Source organism: Hyaena hyaena, unplaced genomic scaffold, assembly GCF_003009895.1.
Source record: "Hyaena hyaena isolate Hyena2069 unplaced genomic scaffold, ASM300989v1 scaffold_281, whole genome shotgun sequence".
NCBI lineage: Eukaryota > Metazoa > Chordata > Mammalia > Carnivora > Hyaenidae > Hyaena > Hyaena hyaena.
Genome location: NW_024080914.1, coordinates 677654 through 700928, shown reverse-complemented (window position 1 = coordinate 700928; position 23275 = coordinate 677654). Strand labels below are relative to the sequence as shown.

Genomic DNA, 23275 nt, shown 5'->3' with positions numbered 1-23275 from the left:
TTTCTGTATCCCTTGGGTAAATTCCTAGCAGTGCTATTGCTGGGTCATAAGGGAGTTCTATTGTTAGTTTCCTGAGGAACCTCCACACTGTTTTCCAGAGGGGCTGTATCTTACAGTCTATTCTTAACAGGGCAGCCAAAGGATTTCTTTATGGAACCAAATAAGTCAAGTCATACTACTGCTCTACAAAACTCTTTGATGGTTCTCAATCTCACTGAAAGTAGTGGCCAAAGTCCCTGTGAAGGCTCTCAGAGCCATTACGTGATGTGGCCTCTATTTTCTTACTGACCTGATTTCTTGTTCCTCACCCTTCACTCTGCTTCTTGGTGTTTGACCTCCTTGGTGTTCCTTGAGCATGCCAGGCACAGGGGACACCTCTTGATTCAACTGTCTGCATGGCTCACTCCCTTACCTCTGATGGCTTTGGCTCAGATACTATCTTCTCAGCCTATTATGATCACTCCATTTATTTAAAAAAAATTTTAATGTTTATTTACTTTTGAGAGAAAGAAAGTGCAAACAGGGGAGGGCCAGAGAGAGGGAGACACAGAATCTGAAGCAGGCTCCAGGTTGTGAGCTGTCAGCACAGAGCCGGATGCTGGACTCAAACCCACAAACCACGAGATCATGACCTGAGCCGAAGTTGGAGGTTCAACTGATCAAAACACCCAGGTGCCCCATGACTACTCCATTTAAAAATGACTTCTGTCCCTTGTCTTTCCTGATGCCAAAAGGCCCTAAGAAGGGATTGGCATTGAACCTCGTGAGTATGGTTATTGCAGAAGAAGTCATGTTTGTCTTCTGACCAGTAGCAAAAGAACATTGTCTCAACGGTGTGATGGAGCCCAATATGGGGTCTATTCTCATGGATGTCTCCCTTCTCTCAGACTTTCCACTGGATGTCTCCCTTCTCTCCAGGGTCCTAGCACTGCCTTGATGACCACCGGTCACTCAGTGATTCTGCCTCTGTGGGTTGAATGATGACCCCCCCCCTTCTAAAAGATATCTCCATGTCCTAATTCCCAGACTCTTATTTAGAAAAGGGTCTTTGCAGATGTAATTAAGTGAGATGATGAGATGATTCTGGATTATCTGGGTGGGCCCTAAATCCAGTGATAAGTGTCCTTGTAAGAGGAAAGCAGAGAGATATTTGAGACAGAAAAGGAGAAAACATAGGGAAAGCAGGAGGCAATGTGACAGGGAGGCAGAGATTGGCATGATACAGACACAGGCCACCAAACATTAAGCAGTGCCAGCAGCATTCCACCAGAAGCTGGAAGAGGCAAAGGACAGATTGCCTTCTAGGGCCTCCAGAGGGACAGTGGCCCTGCCCACACCTTGATTTTGGACTTCGGGCTTCCATAATTGTGAGAGAATAAAATTTCTGTTGTTAGCCACCAAGTTCGTGGTGTTTCATTTTAGCAGCTTCAAGATACCAATACATTGTCTCAGGGCAATTTTGCCTGTTTGGTTGGAATTCTTGTGCAGACTTTCCTAGACAACCTCTCTTTCCTATTATATCTACTTGTTCTGTGTCCTGTTCTTTTAGGGAAATGACTTTGACTGATTTAACATGGTAAATCTGCCAAATATTCAGGGAATTCTAAAGGTTCACATGTAATCTATTTGTGGTGACATCTTATTTTAACTGAAGTGCTTTTTCGGATTCCATGTCTTAACCCAAAGGGCTCTGGGTGAGTTTTAGACACCATAGCCTCTCAGGTAGATGAGAAGCACAGAATCTCAGTGACCTTCAAAGTTGCCGGTTTAATGCTTGAATCTTCTATGCAACATTCCTGCTAAGTGATTGTCTTAAAGGCAGTCAGAGCATCTCTGAACACCACTGATTGCTAAGAGGATCTCTTTTTTCTGATGCTGATTGGTAAGCTGTCTCCTGGTTTCCATAATTTTATGTTGAGGACATGAACCATCTGGGGAAAATATTCCTAGAAATTAAATAACCTTGTAGAAAAGATCTTTCTTGTTATCAGCTCATCCTTATAGAGCACTTTTTACATACCCCACTGTTCCGTACACTGATCATTCTCCATTGAGTCAGACTAGCCTTTGTGTAAAAGGAGGTATCATGCCAGCTAGTCATGTGAGAAATTCTCCCATTTACTGACTCTTCTGTGACTGTAGGCAGGTTGCTGTGACTGATGCTATGCCAGGGGTAAGGGTTAGCATCTACCACATGGAGCTTTGGTGAAGATTATCTGACAGATACAGGTAATGTACATGGTAACAGAGTCATAGCCATTTCACTTCTGTTACTTCCATTACATTTCTTTTTTTTTTTTAAGTTTTATTTATTTAAGTAATCTCTACACCCAATGTGGGGCTTGAACTCATGACCCCGAGATCAAAAGTTGTCCCCTTCTGACTGAGCCAGCCAGGTGCCCCACTTCCATTGCATTTCTGGTCAGGAGGAACTATTTTTTTTTAAGTTTATTATTTACTTTGAGAGAAAGACAGTGAGCGAGTGAGAGCAGGTGAGGGACAGAGAGAGAGAGAGAGAATCCCAGTCGGGCTCCATGCTGTCATCATGGAGTTGGGAGTGGAACTTGATCTTACAACTCTGAGATCATGACCTGAGCTGAAATGAAAAGTCAGGTGCTTAATCGACTGAGCCACTCAGGTGCCCCAAGAGGGACTATTTTATTGTGTGAGGGAGAGTGATGTGATCTGGGGCCAGGAGTCACAAGACAGGTTCTATTCTCCACTCTGTCACTAACTGGCTGAGCGATGCCATTGAGTTTCTTTACTGCTGGACCTCAATCTGACTCCAAGTGCTACGCTGTTTACCACTAGGCTATAGTGGATACTCGCAGCCACATAGGATTGACATACGTAATACCTTTAAGTCCATACACAATTAACCCCCACGCTTTAACTCACTGAAGATCCTCAGCGTGTAGCTGGAAAACACTGTAGAGTTTTGTGTGGTTATCTGGGCGTGGTAAGATCCTGCGTCAGCCATTGTCAGGTTGCTGAGCTGTAAGGAGTAGTTGCTGGTGAATTGCAGCAGATCTTTCCATTTTGGATTAGTCACTATGATCTTTGGACTTGAAGCACCACTTAGATTTATGAAGGTTAGAGATGTTCCATTGTAAAGCCAGGTGATGGAATTAGCAATCCCAGACGCAGGAAGCTTCAAGGGAAGAGTTATCGACTCCCCCAGAGCCCCGTTCACCATCAGTGAGGTTGAGCTGGCTTGTGAAGCTGTGTTCCCTATAAACACAAAAGGGAAATTGTTACAACCTCCACTGATCACCCCTTGCTTCCCACACCCCTTCCCTTACCTTGGCCCATGTGTTAGAGCCTTCTGATACTGATGCCAAGAAATAGGATGAAGAGAGACAGGGTTAAGAGAAGTACTGAAATAGACAATCACAGAGGCCCTATTCCCAACAAAATGTCTGGCATTCTTGGATAATGGGAAGTTGGCCTAGACGGTTCTGGCCCAGTCGACCCTCCCACCCTGGCTAGTCACTCTCAAGTCACGGCCACAATATCTGACTCCAGCCTCTGAGTTCTCTGGGCCCATCCCCCTGGACAGGGAACTGCATCAGCTCCCTAGCATAGACTCCAAAACCCACAAGTTTTTGCTGATGAAGTTTAATGAAAGCTCAACACTTACTGATTATCTGCTGTGCCAGACATAGTAGGTTTGGGGGGAAGGGAGCGGTTTAGAGGACTGATAATAAGAATTTACAGTTCTTATTCATTATTTCCTTTGATGCTGATGCAATTCTGGGAGGCAGGTAGGATGGATATTATCATCTCCATTTATAGATAAAAGAACTAAGGCACGGAGAGTTTAAGTCATTTTTCCCAGGGTCACACAGCTAAAGAATAAGGATCAGGATCCAAACCCAACTATTTTGACTTCACCTACTTTTTGCTCTTTTTATGATACCAGAAAATATCTTTTCTATTCTTAAAGTTAAGGAGATAAAACTGATATAGAAGTAATAAATATAACTTCAAAGGAATAGATAATGGCCGTATTCTCATGAGCCTATCTCAGAGCGATTTATGTTTGAGCAAAAAATGTAAAAAGGTCACGATTCTTTTTTTTAATGTTTATTTATTTTTGAGACAGAGCACAAGCAGGAGAGGGGCAGAGAGAGAGGGAGACACAGAATCCGAAACAGGTTCCAGGCTCTGAACTGTCAGCAGCTCACGAACCCATGAACTGCAAGATCATGACCTGAGCCCAAGTCGGACGCTTAACCAAATTAGCCACCCAGGCGCCTCACTTTCTGATGCTTTCTAAACATCCTTTGCAAATACTTAGCACTCGTCATACCATTTTGTAGTCCTCTTTTCACTTGTTTGTCTAACTGGCCATGTGCTGACTATTTTTGTATCTTGGCACTGTGCCTGACATAGAATTAAGATCTGGAAGTATTTGAGTGAATCAGTGAACACATAACTGTAACCAGGACCCCAGCCTTCTCCAGATCTCTTACTTCACAGGAGAAGATCTAAGCAGAGAGGAGCTATCTCTCAGGATCCTGATGCTCAGCTCTTGGGCAAGCTCACATTTCCTCTTTCCTTCCTTGATGGTCATGCAGATGTCAGACAATGAACACTGCCAGCAATTCCCCCCTGCACCTCATCTTTCCTGTCAGGGGTTTAATGAGGTGGGGAAGACTTGTCATCTTAACCTTTCTTCTCTCTAGGAACCACATGGGTGACTATCACAAGCAAAATCTTGAGTAAAAGATTTATTTTGCCTTTTGTTGTTGTCGATCCCATTTATTGAAAGTTTAAAAACAGGCAAAACAGATCTGTTGCTTGAATTCAGGACAGTGTTTACCTTTAAGGAGGAGCGAGAGAGAGCAGGTAGGAGGGAGCATAAAGGGTGCTGCAAATGTCTAGTTCTTGACCTTTGTCTGGATATGTGGATTTATTCATTTTGTGATTGAGTTCACACTTAGGATTTGTATAGTTTTCTCTTTGTGTGTTATATTCAGTAAAAAATGTTAGAATGCCAACAAAACCCAAACCAAACTAAGACAGTGACAATAGCCTATAGAGACCAAGATGAGGGATACCTGGGTGGCTCAGTCGGTTAAGTGTCCAACTTCAGCTCAGGTCATGATCTTGCAGTTTGTGAGTTAGAGATCCACGTTGGGCTCTGTGCTGACAGCTCGGAGCCTGGAGCCTGCTTCAGATTCATGTCTCCCTCTCTCTCTGCCCATCCCCTGCTCTACTCTCTCTCTTTCTCTCAAAAATAAATAAACATTAGCAAAAAAAATTTTTAAAGACCAAAATGATCTGCTTATGCTTGTGTCTTTGACCTATTTTCCTATAACTCTCCCCAAACCAGTTCACTTTGCTCAAACTATGCTGGCCTGGTCATTCCTTGAGTAGGAACTGGTCCACCTGCAGTTCACTCCGCCTATATGTGTGTTTCTCAGGTGCGCATGTGGCTCACTCTTTCATCTCCAGAAGGCCTTTAATGCACACATTCTGTCTCAGAGAGGACCGGTCTTCCCTCATCACCAACCGTCACCCCTGGACATTTCAGCTGCCTTTGGATTTCTTTTTCTCCATAATATTTACCACCTAGCATACTTTATAATTTGCATTTAAAAAAATACTCTCTCCCTTCCACTAGAAGGTAAGCTCCATGAGAGTAAAGATTTCCATCTGTCTTTTTCATTGTTGTGATCACTCTTGAACACTGCTTGGCACAGTTTAGGCAAATAGGATTCATCCAGTGAGTATTTGCTGAGTGACTGGACACTCCATCCTTTTTCTTGGAGGTTATCTGTTCAAGGTATTAAGGAACAGTTTCTCTTTTGTAAGGAGTCTGGGCATATCCTGGGGCCCAAGGACTTCCCAGGAACTGTTGCCTCCTGCCTAGCACATTCCTTGATGTCTCCTTCGCTTTTTATAGATTGCAAATATTCATTGAACAAGTCATTCTTTCTACTATTTGTTCAGTTCTATGCCATTCAGTGAGTATAGTAATGCCTTAGAAATCATGGCATTTAGACCATATGGATTGGATCCCTTTTATGGACCAGTTTCTAGGCTGAAGATCAGGAGTATGAATAAGAAATGGTGGTCCTCTGGGCTCACATGTGGAAGAGGAGCCTGAAAGGTAAGCAAGTAGTTTCGGTGCAATGAGCTTGGTCTTGAGCTAGGATGGGGCTGACTTCTGCATTGCCCTTGACCATCAATTGCACCTGGTACACTCAATACCAAGTTCTTTCTTTTTGTTGTAATTATGAGATTGTTTTTCTCTCTTTTCCAGAATCTTGGGGATGGAGATTGTGCTTATTATCTCTGTATTCCTAGCACTTAGCACAATTTCCAACTCAATAAATGTTGGCTCAACAGGGGTATGTGCTGTGTAGGAGCACAAATAAGTGAGCATCTGGGGCTGGGAGAGTTGGGAGTTGTCAGGGAACCCTTCACAGGGGAGGTCACATTGTAGCAAGGTTTTGAATAAAAACAAGAGGCTCCTATTACTGAACTATTTGTGATTCTTCCAAGAATTCCCTGCTTTTTCTTTGCTCTGTTGTTCCCTTTGCCTGAAATGTCCTTCTTTGCTTTTTCCATCTGCTGAGCATTTATCCTTCAAGGAGGGGCTCAAATATTTCTTTGCCTCTCCTTATATTTGTGGAGGGTTTGCTTTGGTCCAGGGGAAGGAGAAAGGAGCCTGGTTGAAGAAGAGACAAAATGGAAGAAAGTAGAGAAGGGGAAGGTAGAATTAGTCTCCTGAGGGTCTAAGAAAAAGAAAAAGGCTTGAGGCACTTTGCTTATGGAAGGGGAAGGTCAGAAGTTACAGAAAATGTTCAAAAGCCCTCCTTGTGAGGCTTTGGGCATGAGGAGAGTTTCTTTGGGGTCCAAGTGATGTGATTCTGCCAGCAGGGAGAACCCCTCAATTCGGGAAACTCCTCAAAGCTTCTGCGCAGCTATCAGTTTTATCTTTTAGAAACGAACTAATGAATTGCTAGAACAGGAAAAGAAACATTTTGAGTAGGACCCCCCAGGACACGCCGGGGCAGATGAATCATAATGTGCCTGACAGTTACCTCAGCTTCATGATAATATTAAAATCCCCACCCTGGCATGGCATAAATCTCATTAGCATAACATACAATGTATGTATACGCATGTTTTCTGAGTGTGCAACTCTATGCCTGCCCATTATATGTGATGATGAGGCCTCCCCCCTCAATGTTTATCCCAGACCCCAATAAGAAGAACTATTTATCTACAAGTTTTTTTTCCATTACTCAGATTCAGTTTGTATTAAGTTCCCAATGCTTGATGTGTATATATTGTTGTGGTTTTCATTTACATTTCCCTTATTATCAGTTACATTTAGCATCTTTTAATGTATTTATTGGCCATTTCCATTCGAATATTTACTTTAGTCACTTGTCTGTTGAAATCTTTGGTCCATTTTTAAATGGATTCTCAGGTATTTTTTCTTATTTATTTCGTTCTTGATATATTCTAGGTACAAAATATATTTTGAAAATCTTTTTATTCCACTTTGTAAATTGCCTTTCTTATTCTTTTTAAAATTTTGTTTACTGTTTAATTTATATCCAAGTTAGCTACCATAGAGTGCAACAATGATTTCAGGAGTAGGTTTCTTAATGCCCCTTACCCAGTTAGCCCATCCCCCCTCCTACAACCCCTCTGGCAATCCTGTTTATTTCCTATATTTAAGAGTATTTTATGTTTTATGTGGAGAAACGGGCACCTTCCTACACTGTTGGTGGGAATGTAAACTGGTACAGCCCCTCTGGAAAACAGTGTGGAGGTTCCTCAGGAAACTAACAGTAGAACTCCCCTATGACCCAGCAATAGCACTGCTAGGAATTTACCCAAGGGATACAGAAATGCTGAGGCATAGGAGCACATGTACCCCAATGTTCATAGCAGCACTCTCCACAATAGCTAAAACATGGAAAGAGCCTAAGTGTCCATCAACAGATGAATGGATCAAGAAGATGTGGTTTATCTATACCATGGAATACTACATGGCAATGAGAAACAATGAAATCTGGCCATGTGTAGCAACATGGATGGACCTTGAGGGTGTTATGCTGAGCGAAATAAGTCAGGCAGAGAAGGACAAATATCATATGTTTGCACGTATAGGAGGATTAGGAGGAACTTGACGGAGGAACAAGGGGGAGAAGAAGGGGGGAAATGGTGGGGGAGAGGGAGAGAGGCAAACCATGAGAGACTCTTGAATGCTGACAAAAACTGAGGACTGATGGATGTGGGGGGGGGAGGGGGGGATGGGCATGGAGGAGGGCACTTGTGGGGAAGAGCACTGGGTGTTATGTGGAAACTAATTTGACAATAAACTATTTGTAAAAAAAAATAATAATAAAATAAAGAAGTTAAAAAAAAAGAGTCTTTTATGTTTTGTCTCCATACCTATTTTTATATTATTTTTTCCTCCTTTCCCTTATGTTCATCTGCTTTGTTTCTTAAATTCCTCATATGAGAGAAGTCATATGGTATCTGTCTCTCTCTGACTGACTAATTGCTTATTACAAATGTAATGCAATCTCTATCAAAATACCAACAGCATTTTTCACAGAACTAGAAAAAACAATTCTAAAATTTGGAACCTCAAAAGACCCTGAATAGTCAAAGCAATCTTGTAAAGTAGAACAAAGCTAGAGGTATCACAATTTCAGATTTTGAGTTATACTACAAAACTGTAGTAATCCAAACAGTATGGTAGTGGCAGAAAATAGGCACATAGATCCAAGGAACAGAATGAGAGCCCAGAAATAAACCCATAATTATATGGTTAATTAATCTCTGACAAAGGAGGCAAGAAAATGCCATGGGAAAAAGAAGGTCTTTTCAACAAATGGTATTCGGAAAACTGGACAGCTACATGCAAAAGAATGAAGCTGGACCACTTTCTTACACCATACACAAAAATAAACTCAAGATGGATTAAAGACCTAAATAGGAGACCTGAAATCATAAAATTCCTAGAAGAAAACACAAGGAGTAATCTCTTTGACATCAACCATGGAAACATTTTTCTATACATGTCTCCTTTGGCAAGGCAAACAAAAGCAGAATTAAACTATTGAGGCCATACCAAAATAAAAAGCTTTTTCATAGTGAAGGAAACCATCAATAAAATAGAAAGACAGCCTGGTGAATGTAGAAGATATTTGCAAATGACATATCAGATAAAGGGTTAGTATCCAAAATATATAAAGAACTTGCACAACTCAACACTCAAAACCAAATAAGTCAATTAAAAAATGGGCAGAAGAAATGAACAGTCTCCAAAGAAGATATCCAAATGGCCCACAGACACATGACAAGATGCTCAACTTCACTCATCACAATGAGATGTCACTCCACACCTGTCAGAGTGGCTAACATAAAAAACACAAGAAATAATAACAGGTGTTGGTGAGGTTGTGGAGGAAAAGGAGCCCAGTGCACTGTTGGTGGTGGGAATGCAAACTGTCCAGTCACTGTGGGAAACAGTATGGAGTTTCCTCAAAAAGTTAAAAATAGAACGACCCTATGACCCAGCAATTGCACTACTGGGTATTTACCAAAAAGATATGAAGACATGAATTCAAAGGAACACATTAACCCCTGTGTTTATAGCAGCATTACTTACAAATAGCCAAGATATGAGCAGCCCAAGTGTCCATTGATAGATGAATGGATGAAGAAGACATGGTATATACACACAATGGACTATTATTCAGCCATAAAAAAGACTGAAACCTTGCCATCTGCAACAACATGGATGGATCTGAGGGGTATAATGCTAAGTGCAAGAAATAAGTCTGGCAGATAAAGAAAAATACATATGGTCTCATTCATATGTGGAATTTAAGGAACAAAACAAACAAAGAAAAAAAAGAGACAGACCATGAAACAGATTCTTAACTATAGAGAACAAACTGCTGGTCATTAGAGGGGAGCTGGGTGGGGCGGGAGGGAAAATAAGTGATACAGGAGTAAACAGGACACTTACCAGGATGAGCACTGAGTAATACATAGAATTGTTGAATCACTATGTTGTACACCTGAAACTAATACACTTGAATTTTAAAAACTTGGTTTAAAAAAGGAAAACAGGAGTCGGCGCCCTCCTGTATGGGGAGTCTCAGCTTTGGAAACTAGTCTCCGTGCTCTCCGTTATTTGCTGCAAGTAGAAGACTTTGTAAGACAACTCCAGCTGCTGTAGCTTCTCCTTATAACTCACTGAGGAGCTGACCCACATTGGTTCAGTAACAAATTTTGGTGACTCAGGTGAGACTCTTGTCCTTCTGAGGTTCTGCCCTCAGTAGAGTAGAGGACAGTGGCCCCTCACCCTGGGCTAACCTATTCAAGCCCCTGCGGCCAGGATGGGAGTGGAGTCCTTGGTGGGTTGCCGGCATTGGCATTGAGACCTCCCCTGAAATCCAGCGGCTGCACTGAGTGTTTTTACTCAGAAGGCTCTCTGCTGGCTTGGGCTGGGTCTATAGTACAGCTTTTAGAGGTAAACTGAGGGTGTCTCACAAAGTCTGGGTGAACTGGGAAAGACCCTTAGGAAGATTGCACAACCTGGCTCTACGGGAGGCTTGGATGGTCCAGCCTGGCGAAATGGGAGCAGTTGTTTTGAGACTAGTCAGAGGGTGAATTTGGTCTCTGTGCTGGGGACACTGAACACTCTCGTTCTGGTCTCGGGTGCTTAGGGTCTGGGAGGTTGCCAGACGTCTCCATCCTGGCTGATCTAGTGTCTGCGTAATGTGTTTTCATTCAATTGACTGTTGTTCGAGGTTTGAATCTCCACCCTGAGGGCTTGGCCATTGTATACCTTGTCCTTCCCTCCTTTTCTTTACTGGGGATCTATAAGTAGGGCCTCCAGTTCTCCAGTGTAGCTTTGCTTTTACTAACAGTTAAGATAGACACCTCAGAGTCCTTGGCAGTCCCCAAGACCTTTCTTTCTCTAGCATTTTTCTTTAAAAAATTTTTTAAAAATGTTTGTTCCCTTTTGCGAGAGGGTAAGAGACAGAACACCAGTTGGGGAGGGGCAGAGAGATGGAGACACAGAATCTGAAGCAGGCTCCAGGCTCTGAGCTGTCAGCACAGAGCCCGACGTGGGGCTCAAACTCATAAACTGTGAGATTATGACCCGAGCTGAAGTCGGCCGCTTAACCGACTGAGCCACCTAGGCGCCCCTCGAGTCTTAAATATTCTGTGAGCAAGATTGTGTGGCATTAGTGTCACTACTAATCACTGCAAGGGATCTTTAGAAGAGGCTCTAAGGAAGATTCCCAGAACATGGGACAAGTTCCATTCCGGCAGCAACCTGTGGCAACTGGAAAGCTTTTGGACACGCCCCTTTGACTTGAAGGCAAATGATGTCCTTTTGCAGCAGCCTGGCCACATACTTTAGAGGATGGAGAGAAGTGGCCAGAAAATGGAGCTTTAAAATTCAACACCACATTGCAATTAAAACTATTTTGTAGAAAAGTAAGGAAACAAACAGGAAGAGAGCCCATATGTTCAGTGCTTTATGCCACTATATCAAAACAAGGGCTTACAGAAGAAATGTAAAATTTGTAAGATAATGGTGGAAGCCAAAACCTCAAAAACGCTTTCCATACTAAAGATCCATCTGATGAAGAACTATTCCTTCAGAGGACATAAAGTGAGAAACAATTTGCCTCAAATGCCTTCTCAGTTTCTTTTTTTTAATGTTTATTTTTGAAAAAAAGAGAGACAGAGTATGAGCGGGGAGGGGCAGTGAAAGAGAGAGAGATGCAGAATCCGAAGCAGGCTCCAGGCTCCGAGCGGTCAGCACAGAGCCCGACGTGGGGCTCGATCCCACAAACTGTGAGATCGTGACCTGAGCTGAAGTTGGACACTCAACCGACTGAGTCCCCCAAGCACCCCATGCCTTCTCTATTTCTAAGTCAGCCATTAAATCCTAACAAACCTCTACCTTATTCCCTGGTACCCAGATACTTAGTGACACCCAGGCCCCAATTCCTCCAGCCCCATCAGTGCTAATCCTCCCGTTCACACATACCACCCCAAGCAATCCCAATGTCTCCAGTACCCTTTATCCTCCCTTTTCAGATAGCTCTACTTGATGAGGACCTACTTCAAAACCAAGGCTGGAATATTCCCACTAAGATAGGTACCTGATGGTGACAGACATCTCATTAATGTGCATTTCCCCTTGCCAACATCAGGTCTGTACAATCAGAAGGCACACACGAGGGGGCTATGAACTGATCTGGTTGAATTAATAAATTTACTACATTTTTTCATGCACAATCAAGCCTGGGTAGACATCCGAGCTTTACTAACCACCTGCCTAACAGCAGAAGAAAAGTCTGTGGTTGTGGCAAGAGCCATAGAAGAGGCTGAAATAGACAGTCAGCCTGGATCAGGTTCTGGGAGACAGAGTGAGGAGGCAGTACCAGGAGCTGAGCCTCAATAGAATCCTAACTCCTTAAAGAGAGTCTAGAGCTTTTCTGGAGCCAACTTTTGAAAGCCATGCAAGAAGTAAGTAGACCTCCTATAAACTGGCCCAGATTGAGGGAGACGCACCAGGGGACAAATGAAAACCCACAGCCTGGGAATTGTTGGAGATGGTGTACAAATTGGGACCCCAAGGTCCAAAGTAGCTAAAGTGGCCCTTAATGCCTATTTTGTATCTCAAAGTGTTCCAGAAATCCATAAAAAACTTCAAACAGAAAAACTTCAAACAGTGGCCATAGGTCCCGACACTGACTCCACTCAGCTAGTAGAAGCAGCCTTTAGGGTGTTCAATTACTGAGATGTGATGGAGGGTGGGAGAGAAGATGTCGAAGTGGAAAGGCGAGCTGCCTTCTGCCAGCGGTTCTTCAGGCTGCTCAAGGTAACCCAGGGGCAGGAAGAAAGATGTCGAGGGTGAGTGTCCCCAGCCCCACCATGGAACTGAGAGGCCACTGAGTACAGTCAGGGTGCATATTGTAAGCAGGGAGGGCAATGGATTGCTGATGGCTGCCCCAGAAGGGAAGGAGGATGGGCAAACCTGAATCACCCTGGTTGCCTCTCCGCGAAGATGGGATGAGATGGGGCCATGGGGCTCCCTGGCCAGTGTCAGATCATCAGATCCTCATCTCCCATGAGGAGCCCTGGGTGATCCTAGCAGTGGGAGGAGAGTGGGTTGAATTTTTGCTCAATCCTGGAGCCACTTTCTCTGTATTAAGCACCCAAAGGGGTAGCCTTTCTTTCTTCTTTTTTAAATTTTTAAATTTTTTTTTTTTTTTTGAGAGAGAGACAGAACGTGAGCATCGGAGGGGCAGGAGACACAGAACCCGAAGCAGGCACCAGGCTCTGAGATGTCAGCACAGAGCCCCATGCAGGGCTTGAACTCACGAACCATGAAATCATGACCTGAGCTGAATTCAGATACCCAACCGACTGAGCCACCTAAGCACTGCAAGGGTTGCCTTTCTAACACAAAAAGTAAGATTATCTGGAAACTCTGACCTGTGAAACAGGGTCAAAATGACTGAAGCACTCTTTATGTACCAGAGTGCACCATTCCTCTCTTAGGATGAGCCATTTGCTTCACACAGAGGGCCTCAATCAGTTGGGAGCAAGACAGGGCAGAGACCCAAGGGTCCAGGTACTGGGGAAGTAAACTCATGGCTCTACTATACAATGTGCCAATACCTGAAAGAGAAGAGAGTCCACAGAGTATTTTAAGCCAGGTTAACCCAGAGGTCTGGGCAGAAGGATAAGTGGGATGTGCCCATAGTGCGACACTCATGAGCAGATAGATGGCCCGGGGTCAAGGAACACCCCTTAAAACCAGAAGCTATAAGAGGGATCTTCTGGGTAATAAATAGACTCTTAGAGCAAGGCTTGATCAGGTCATGCAGGTCCCTGTGCAATACCCGAGTTGTTCCCATTAAAAAGCCAGAGAATATGGAACAGATCTGATCTGTTCAAGGCCCCTAATCTGTTTATTTACTTTTTAATGTTTATTTTTGAGAGAGAGAAACAGAATGTGAGTAGAGGAAGGGCAGAGAGAGAGACACACACATAGAATCCGAAGCAGGCTCCAGGATCTGAGCTGTCAGCACAGCTCCGATTCACGAACCACAAGATCATGATCTGAGCCAAAGTCAGAGGCTTAACCAACTGAGCCATCCAGGCGTCCCTAGACCCCCAAGCTGTTAATGAGCCTACTTGAGATATATATCCTGTAGTACCCAATCCATATACCCTTTTAGTCAATTTGCTAAGTAATAGTAATTATTATGCTGTGTTAGATTTAAAGAAGGCCCTTTTCTGCTCCCCACTAGATTCTGAATCCCCAAAATTATTTGCCTTTGAGACCTTGGCCTCCACCAAAGCAACAATACTGTTGGACTGTTTTACCTCAGGGATTTCCCACTCTCTTTGGAGAAATCCTCGAACAAGGTTTAAAAGAGTTAATTCTGGAAAAGAGTATTGTCCTGAAAAATGTTGATGGTGTTCCAATTGCAAGCCTCCCATAGTATATTTGTGACAAAAATATTATATTCATGTTAAATTTCTTAGCCAGCAAGGGATATAAGGTATCAAATGAAAAGGTTCAAATTTCTAAGGAAACTGTAAAATACTTGGGGCTCATTATTTCCAAGGGGGCACCAAGGTCTTCCTCAAGAAAGAAAAAGAAATATGTCAGCCAGTCCCACCAAGGACCCACAAGATCCCATGTGGGTCTTGGGGAATGGCTGGTTTGGACATATCTGTATTCCTAACTTTGGGCTAATTATGAAGCCCCCTTTATGATAAGCTTCAGGGACCTGAGACTGACCCGTTTGCATCATACATGATAAAGCATGCGATCAAGGTTGCAGTAGGCTTACAGCTTTACTTACAGAAGCCCCAGTCTTAGTATTACCAGACCTTGAAAAGCATTTGAAAGACAAGGCATGGCTGTAGGGATGTTAACCCAAATACTGGGACCATTAACTAAGAGCATGGTAGCTTATTTCTCTAAAAGCTTGGACATGGTGGCCAGAGGTTGGTGTCCGTGCCTGAAAGCTGTGGCAGCCACATGCCTTAAGTAATGAAAAACTATGGGTCATCCTGTGACAGACTGGACCCCACACCTGGTCTCTGGTTTATCAGAAACCAAAGGACATCTGTGGCTGTCCCAACAGAATACTACAACATCAAGCCACGCTGCTAGATCCCCCTCAGTTCCAGCTGAAGCCACATCACACTTTAAACCCAGCTCCCCTACTTCCTAACCTTGATCCTCCACCACCCACAGTTGCCCAGAAGTAACTGATCAAATCTCAAGTCACAGAGATCTCCCAGGTGGACACCTGGCCAGGACAGAGGAAGGCTGATTTGTAGATGGCAGCAGTTTCAAATGGGTAAAAGAGGCAGGTATGCAATGTCCTTAGACGCTCTTGTAGAGGCTGAAAGGCTGACCTCAGACCCCTCAGCCCAAAAGGCAGACATACATGTGCTAACCAGAGCTTTAGAACCCTGCCAAGATATGGGCTCCCTGGTGCTCAGTCAGTTAAGCGGCCGACTTCAGCTCAGGTCATGATCTTGTGGTTCACGAGTTCGGGCCCCGCATTGGGCTCTGTGCTGACAGCTCAGAGCCTAGAGTCTGCTTCAGATTCTGTGCTTCCTTCTCTCTGCCCTCCCCCACTTACACTCTTTCTCTCTCTCAAAAAAAAAAAAAAAAACACACCCAAAAACCATTAAAAAAAATTTTTTAAAGAACCCTGTCAAGATAATGTGCTTTCCATTTTCACTGATTCCAAATACACCTTCTCTGTCTTCCATGCCCATGGAACCATATGGAAAGAAAGAGGGTTATCAAATCTTGGATATAAAGAAATCAGCTATGGCAAAGAAATCTTCAGATTGTTGGAAATAGTGTGCAAGCCAAACAAGTTTCCCGTGGTGCATTGCAAATGTCACCAGAAAGGAAATTCAGAAGTCACATGGGGAAGTGGCTTGGTGGCTGCTGCCACAGGAAGGGCTGCTGGGTCACAGGAGATTTTTGCAGCAGAGTGACACCCTCCTTGCCTCATTATTAATCTGTCCCAATCTATCCCCATGATGAGACAGAGGAGGCAGCAAAACAGGCTGCAGATGGGCCCTGATAATCAGAGGGCGGATGTCAAAGAGCAGTGGGAAAGTCCAGGCGCCTGGGAAGACTGCTTGGGAGCTTGTTAAGAGTGCACATGATCCAAGAACACCTGGGGGGCTCAGTTGGTTAAGTGTCTGACCTACAGTTCATGGGTTCAAGCCCCGCACTGGGCTCTGTGCAGACAGCTCAGAGCCTGGAGCCTGCTTCGGATTCTGTGTCTCCTTCTCTCTCTGCCCCTCCCCTTCTCTCTCTGTCTCTCTCTCTCTCTCTCCTTCAAAAATAAACATTGAAAAAATATTGAAAGAGTGCACAAGATCCAAATGATTGTGGCAGAGAAGCTTTACGGCCGTGGTTCACAAAGACGATAAATGGTCCAGGGATGAAAGAGATTATTAAAAGAATGGCAAACCGGTATGTCCACTGTCAGATACATAACGTACAGAGCAGGCCTCTGGCATTCCGTTTAGCTGAGGCAAGTCAGGCTGGGGGGACACTGCCTGGGGAAGACTGGCAAATGGATTCTACTGTCAGGCCAGTGGCATCTGGGGTTTCAAATACTTTTGGATATTTGTAGGTACATTTGCTGGATGGGTTGAGGCCTCTCCCTGTGGGGTAGGAATGAGGTAACAAAGGCCTTATCAAAAGATATTTCTCTGATTTCAATTACTGAGGTCAACAAAGTGATAATGGATTGACTTTCATATCAAAGGTCATGTCTGGGGAAGACAGAGCTTTGGACATCAAATAGAGGCCACACTCTGCACCTGGAGACTTCTAGCACCTGGAGACTTCTAGAAAGACAGGTCGGGATGGACATGATATCTCCCATGGCTCTGCCTTCCTTGCACTTTTTCTTAGCTTCATTGATTATTTCCCTGCCATTATGTTCACGCCTCCAGCCTCTAGTCCTCTATTTCCAGCTGCTCCCCAGAAATCTTCTCATGGATATCACATTGATGTCTTAAAATTAGTAGGTCTGACATTGAACTCCCTGCCTCCCCTCCTCTTTGTCACGCAACTTATCACCTCTGGAGACTCCGTCTGAAATCTCCCTGCCCCTTCCTTCCACGGTACTTCATATCCCCTTTCCCCGTTTGATTTATTTTATTTTTCTCCTTGTCATTTGTCACTGTCCACTATGCCATTTCACTTATGCATCTGGTTTCCCTGCTCAGATGTGAGCTCCACAGGGAACAGGAATCCACGATGTGTCCCCAGAAGCTAGAAAAGCAGGGTTTTCCCTTCCCTCCTGGTGTCCATCTAGTTAATTCTGCATCCACGGTGACTGTCACCTCGGCCCTTTCTCTTGTGCCGCAGCTGTGTCTGGGCACACATCACTGTTGCTCAGAACTGTTGCAAGAGCTTGCCACCTGCTGGCTAACCAAATGTGGGCCAGTTATTTAAATTCACATTGTAAAATGGGGTCAATATAGCACAGGCTCCCTAGACCTGTCCTGAGGCTCATGGATATAATGCGTGCACAGTACTTGGCCCAGGGCCCGGAACAGAAGCCGTCAAGGAGCATTCGCTTTTTTCATCCGCTACCCTGGGCTAACTCTGGCCTAGCTTTTCTATCCCGTCTCCTGCCCCATCTGTCTCTGAAGTCTATTCTTTGACTCCAATAATCACCTGTGGTTCCCCAAACATGACATGACCTTCACACTTTCCATGTGATGGATAGTGGGGAATAGGTAGGCAGGACCCGTGGGGCCTTTCTGTGTGTCATATAAAGTTCTACTGGACTAGCCAGCCCCTGATTTGAATCACAGGAAGGGAGAGCCGGAGATCACAGTAAGCACAAATGAATAGGACTGTTTCCGATGTTTCCCCCGTGCCTAGAAATTTTGGCTCAACTGAACCATAGATTTTTCAATAATTTCGATGTGAATACTAAAGCTCCAGAAGAATAAGGAGCCTACCTGAGGTCACACAGCAAGATAATAGCTCTTTTGGTAAGAGAACTCACTTTCCTAATGACAGAGCTCTGTAGATCAAAACATGCTGGTTGTAAACTTCAGACTGTCTGGTCTTAGAAAAAGCTCACCTCCCATGCGCCGCAGATGCTGCCCATAAATGCAGACACAGGTGAAGCTGGTGAAGCTGTTGACTCCGAAGGAGCTCAGGCACTTAGTGTGGCACGCACCCAGTCCCTCAGGGGAGAGACAGACAGACACCCATGCACAAGTGATTTAGACTGAGCAAGCTGCACTAAGCCATAGAGTTACTCAGGGACTGCGCGAGTACCCCCTGCATTTGTTACCTGGACCGAGGCCGAAGACCAGCGCGAGAGGCAGGAGCAGGCGGAGCATGCTGTCTGTGGGGCAGATGGGTGCCTGTGGCTTCCTGCGGCCGGTGCCCACCCTTCGCGGTTCTGTCATCAACTGAGTGTGGTTCTCATCTGGACTACTCCTTCCTCTCAGCAGAGTGGCAAGCCTTCCTGCACACTGACGGTCCTCATTTGACTACGATTCTGTTTACTCTTTTCTGAGTGAAGCACAAAGATCTTAAGTGTGCAATGTGAAGCATAATTTTCATTTTCTATCTAGTTCCTTTTTTCATTTTTTGCCTTTTTTTTTTTTTTGTGGCAGAATGGCCCAAGTGACATGTTGTGGTGTTGTAAGCTAAGAGTCACGGTTTTAACTGTTCGAGTCAGGGGCATCAACTGTGTTCATGGGATTGTGGAGCCACCAACATTACAGGTTTCTTCACTTTATTGAGCATCATGGACATTGTATTTTTTACAAACTGAAATTTTGTGGCAACCCTGGGTTGAGCAAGACTATTGGTGACATTTTTCCAATGTCCAAGGACATTTTCCTTACTCTGTGACACAGAGAATGCTGTACTCTGTTACAGCTGGTGACTGTAAGCTGAAGCTGATACTCATTGACCATTCCAAAAATGCTGGGACCCTTAAGAATTATGCTAAATCTACCTGTGCTCTAGAAATGGAACAACAAAGACTGGATGACAGCACATCTGTTTATAACATTGGTTACCAAATATCTTAAGTCTACTGTTAAGCTCTGCTGTGCAGAAAAAAAAAATTTCTTTCAAAATATTACTGCTCCTTGACCATGACCTGGTTACCCAAACACTTTAATGGAGATGGACAGCGAGATTAGTGTTGTTGTCATGCGTGTTGACACGGCACCCATTCTGCAGCTCATGCATCCAGGAATCATTTGGACTTTTGAGTCTTACAATTTGACAAATGCATTTTGTAAGGCTGTGGCTGCCATAGATAATGATTCTGCTGATGGATCTGGAAAAGCAAATTGAAAGCCTTCTGGAAAGAATTCATCATTCCAGATGCCACTCGGAATATTCATGGGTCATGAGAAGAGTCAAAACAATAACAATCATAGGAACTGGAAGAAGCAGATCTCAGCCTTCAGGGATGACTCCGAGGGTTCAAGACTTCCGTGGAGGCAGTAACTGCGGGTGGGGTGGAAACAGCAAGAGAACTAGAATCAGAAGTGGAGCCTGAAGATGGGATGGATTGCTTCAATCTCAGGCTAGAACTTTAATGGATGAAGCTTTGTTTCTCATGGAGGAACAGAGAAAAAGAAATTTTTTCTGAGATGGAATCTACTCCTGGTGAGGATGCCGTGAAGATTGTTGAGATGACAACAAAGGATTGAGACTATTTCATTAACATAGTTGAAAAAACACTGGCAGGGATGAAGACAATTGACTCCAATTTTGAAACAAGTTCTACTGTGGGTAACATGCTATCAAACAGCATGGCATGCTGCAGAGAAATCACTCCTGAAAGGAAGTGTCATTTCATGTGGCAAACTTCATTGTTGTGTTATTTTAAGAAATTGCAGCAGCCAACCCAGCCTTCTGTTACTGCCACCCTCACCAGCCAGCAGCCACCAACATGGAGGCAACACCCTCCTCCAGCAAAAAGATTACTATTCGCTGAAAGCTCAGACAAGGGTTAGCATTTTTTAGCAGTAAAACATTTTTAGAGTCTTTTATTATATCTGATATATGCGTGTTAAGAGAGAGACATATGATTTTTGCATCTGCTGGCTAAGGTTTACAGATGCTGACTTAGGGGTGCTGCAGGAGAAGAAAATTAGGTCACCAGACGAAAAGAGATAACGAGAGTCAAGGAATAGAGAGAGAGCACTTTGAACGATGTCATTTGTCTCTGGGTTTGCATGTACCTGATCCTCGAAAGACACTCTTGAACTCCCCATATATGTAAGCCATGGTAGCCCTGTTCCTCAGTGAGTACGAGCTGATATTTTTACTTTTTATCCAACACCTCATTTACCTACCTTTTATTTTCTGTTCAAAACCAGATCACCTTTTTAAAAACAATTTTTAATGTTTATTTATTTTTGAGAGAGAGACAGAATGTAAGTAGGGAAGGGGCAGAGAGAGAGGAAGACACAGAATCCAAAGCAGGCTCCAGGCTCTGAGCTGGAGAGCACAGAGCCCGATGTGGGGCACAGAGCCCGATGTGGGGCTCGAACTCATGCACTGTGAGATCATGACTTGAGCTGAAGTCAGATGCTTATCCAACTAAGCCACCCAGGCGCCCCAACCATGATCACCTTGAAACTAAAGTATGTTTGGTTGTGTCTTACAGTCTTACCACAGTATATGGAGCCCAATTTCATATAGAAGATTTCATCTGCCTTGAAAAGCTTCCCCAAGCATCCTGAAAACCAGGTGAAGTGACTTGTTCTAATTACTCAAATCCTAGCATTTCTCACATAGTTCAGAATGTTTCCATTGGCTAGTATCCTTTATTTCTTTATAATTTATTTTTTTTCTTTTGTTACAAATTTATGGAATCATGATTCAGTGCTCTTCCGAATATCCATAGTATTTCATGGGTTCTGTTTTTTTAAATAGTTTATTGTCAAGTTGGTTTATAATTTAATTCAGGACATGAAATATGTTGATAACCATTCTTACCCACAGCCTAACACAGTATCTAAGAACACAACAGGCACTTAGTAAATATTTATTAAGTTAATGAATAAATGCAATGCAATGTAATCCAATGTAAGGATTACAAGATGTTCTTTTCTTTCTTTTTTTCCCCCTTTTTTAAAAGAATTGAAGCATAGTTGACAATATCGACTATAGTTAACTATAAAACTAGTATTATTAGTTTCAGGTGTACAGCATAGTGATTCAATATTTATAGGCATTATGAAATGCTCATCACTATAAGTATAGTTCTTGCCTGTCAGCATAAAAGGTTAACAATTTATTGACTATATTCCTTATGCTGTATTTTTCATTCCTGTGACTATTTATTTTATAACTGAAAGTTTGTGCTTCTTGATCTCCTTCACCTACTTCATTCAGGCCCTGAGCCCCTTCTCAAACTGGCAACCACGAGTTTGTTCTCTCTGTTTATGAGTCTGTTTTTGCTTGTGGTGTTTTAAAAAATTTTTTTTAATGTTCATTTATTTTGAGAGAGAGTGAGAGCATGCGTGTAGGGGAGGGACAGAGAGAGAGAGCGAGTCACAGAATTTGAAGCAGGTTCCAGGCTCTGAGCTGTCAACGCACAGCCCGATGTAGGGCTTGAACTCACGAACCTTGAGATAGTGACCTAAGCTGAAGTCGGATGCTTAACTGACTGAGCCACCCAGGCACCCCATGGTGTTTTTTAGATTCCATATATAAGTGAAATCATATGGTACTTATCCCTCTCTGTCTGACATATTTCACTGAGTCTAATATCCTCTTGGTCCATCCATGTTGTTGCAAATGGCAAGATTTCATTCGTGTTTATGACTGAGTAGTATTCCATTGTATATATTTGCCACATCTTCATTATCCATTCATCCATCAATGGACATTCAGTTCTATATCTTGGCTATAGTAAATAATTCTGCAGTAAGCATAGAAATATGTATATCTTTTCAAATTAGTGTTTTTACTTCCTTTGGATAAATATCCAGAAGTGGAATAGTTGGATTATAGGGTAGTTCTATTCTTAGTGTTTTGAAGGAACCCCAATACTGTTTTCCAAGTGGCTGTACCAGTTTACATTTCTACGAACTGTGCATGAAGTTTCCCTTTTCTGCACATCCTCGCCAATGCTTGTTATTTCTAATCTTTTGATACTAGCCATTCTGAACAGTGCGAGGTGGTTTTGATTTCCTTTCCCTTGCTGATTAGTAAAAAGTGAAAGATTTATTTGACCTAAAGAGAAACCAGAGTATCTCCCCCTGCTGTTTAGTGATGTTGAGAATCTTTTCACGTTCTATTGGTCATCTGTAGATCTTCTTTAGAAAAATGTCTATTTGGGTTCTCTGCCCATTTTTTAATTTGATTGATTGGAATTTCTTGGTAACAACTTGGAGTTCCTTATTTTACTATATCTTATCTATCTATTTTTTCTTAAATAGTTAATTGTCAAGTTGGTTTCTATATAACACCCAGTGCTCATCCCAACAAGTGCCCTCCCCCATGCCCATCACCCCCCTTCCCCTCTTCCCCATCCCCATGAGCCTTCAGTTTGTTCTCTGCATTCAAGAGTCTCTCATGGTTTGCCTCCCTCCCTCTCCCCAACTATTTTTCCCCTCCTCCTCCCACATGGTCCTCCATTAAGTTCCTCCTAATCTATCTATTTATTTAAAGTAGGCTCTGTGCCCAATGTGGGGCTTCAACTCATGACCATGAGATTAAGAATCACATCCTCTATTGACTGAGCCAGGCAGGCCCCCTTGCTATAAAGTATTTTTATTTTTATTAAAAAATATTTTTTTTAGTATATGAAATCCTAAGCCTTTATTTATTTATTTATTTATTTTTAAATATTTTTTTATTTATTTCTAGGAGAGAGAGAGACAGCGTGAGCGGGGGAGGGTCAGAGAGAGAGGGAGACACAGACTCTGAAACAGGCTCCAGGCTCTGAGCTGGCGGTCAGCACAGAGCCCAACGCGGGGCTCGAACCCACGAGCCGCGAGATCATGACCTAAGCGAAAGTCGGACGTTTAACCGACTAAGCCACCCAGGCGCCCCTCTAAGCCTTTATTTTTAAACCAAGAAAAAATTGCTGTTGTTGTTGTTGTTGTTGTTGTTGTTGTTGTTGTTTAAATAGTTTATTGTCGGGGCGCCTGGGTGGCTTAGTCGGTTAAGCGTCCGACTTTCGCTTAGGTCATGATCTTGCGG

General features: G+C 43.3%; 1 protein-coding gene across 3 annotated transcripts in view; it reads right to left on the bottom strand.

Moving 5' to 3' along the window:
- SLAMF6 (SLAM family member 6) overlaps positions 1–18551 on the bottom strand; it is a 26008-nt gene extending 7457 nt beyond the window's left edge. For 2 of the 3 annotated variants that reach the window (XR_005530872.1, XM_039246389.1), the window contains exons 1-2: positions 18384–18551; positions 2899–3231 (exon numbers count right to left, since the gene is read on the bottom strand). Coding sequence is in view for 2 of the 3 variants with exons in the window: in XM_039246389.1 (XP_039102320.1) it covers positions 2899–3231; positions 18384–18501 (451 nt within the window). In the remaining variant the exon portion in view is untranslated. The remainder of the gene's footprint in view (positions 1–2898; positions 3232–18383) is intronic. The other variant, XM_039246390.1, reaches the window with a different exon arrangement.
- Between the last annotated feature and the right edge of the window lie 4724 nt (positions 18552–23275).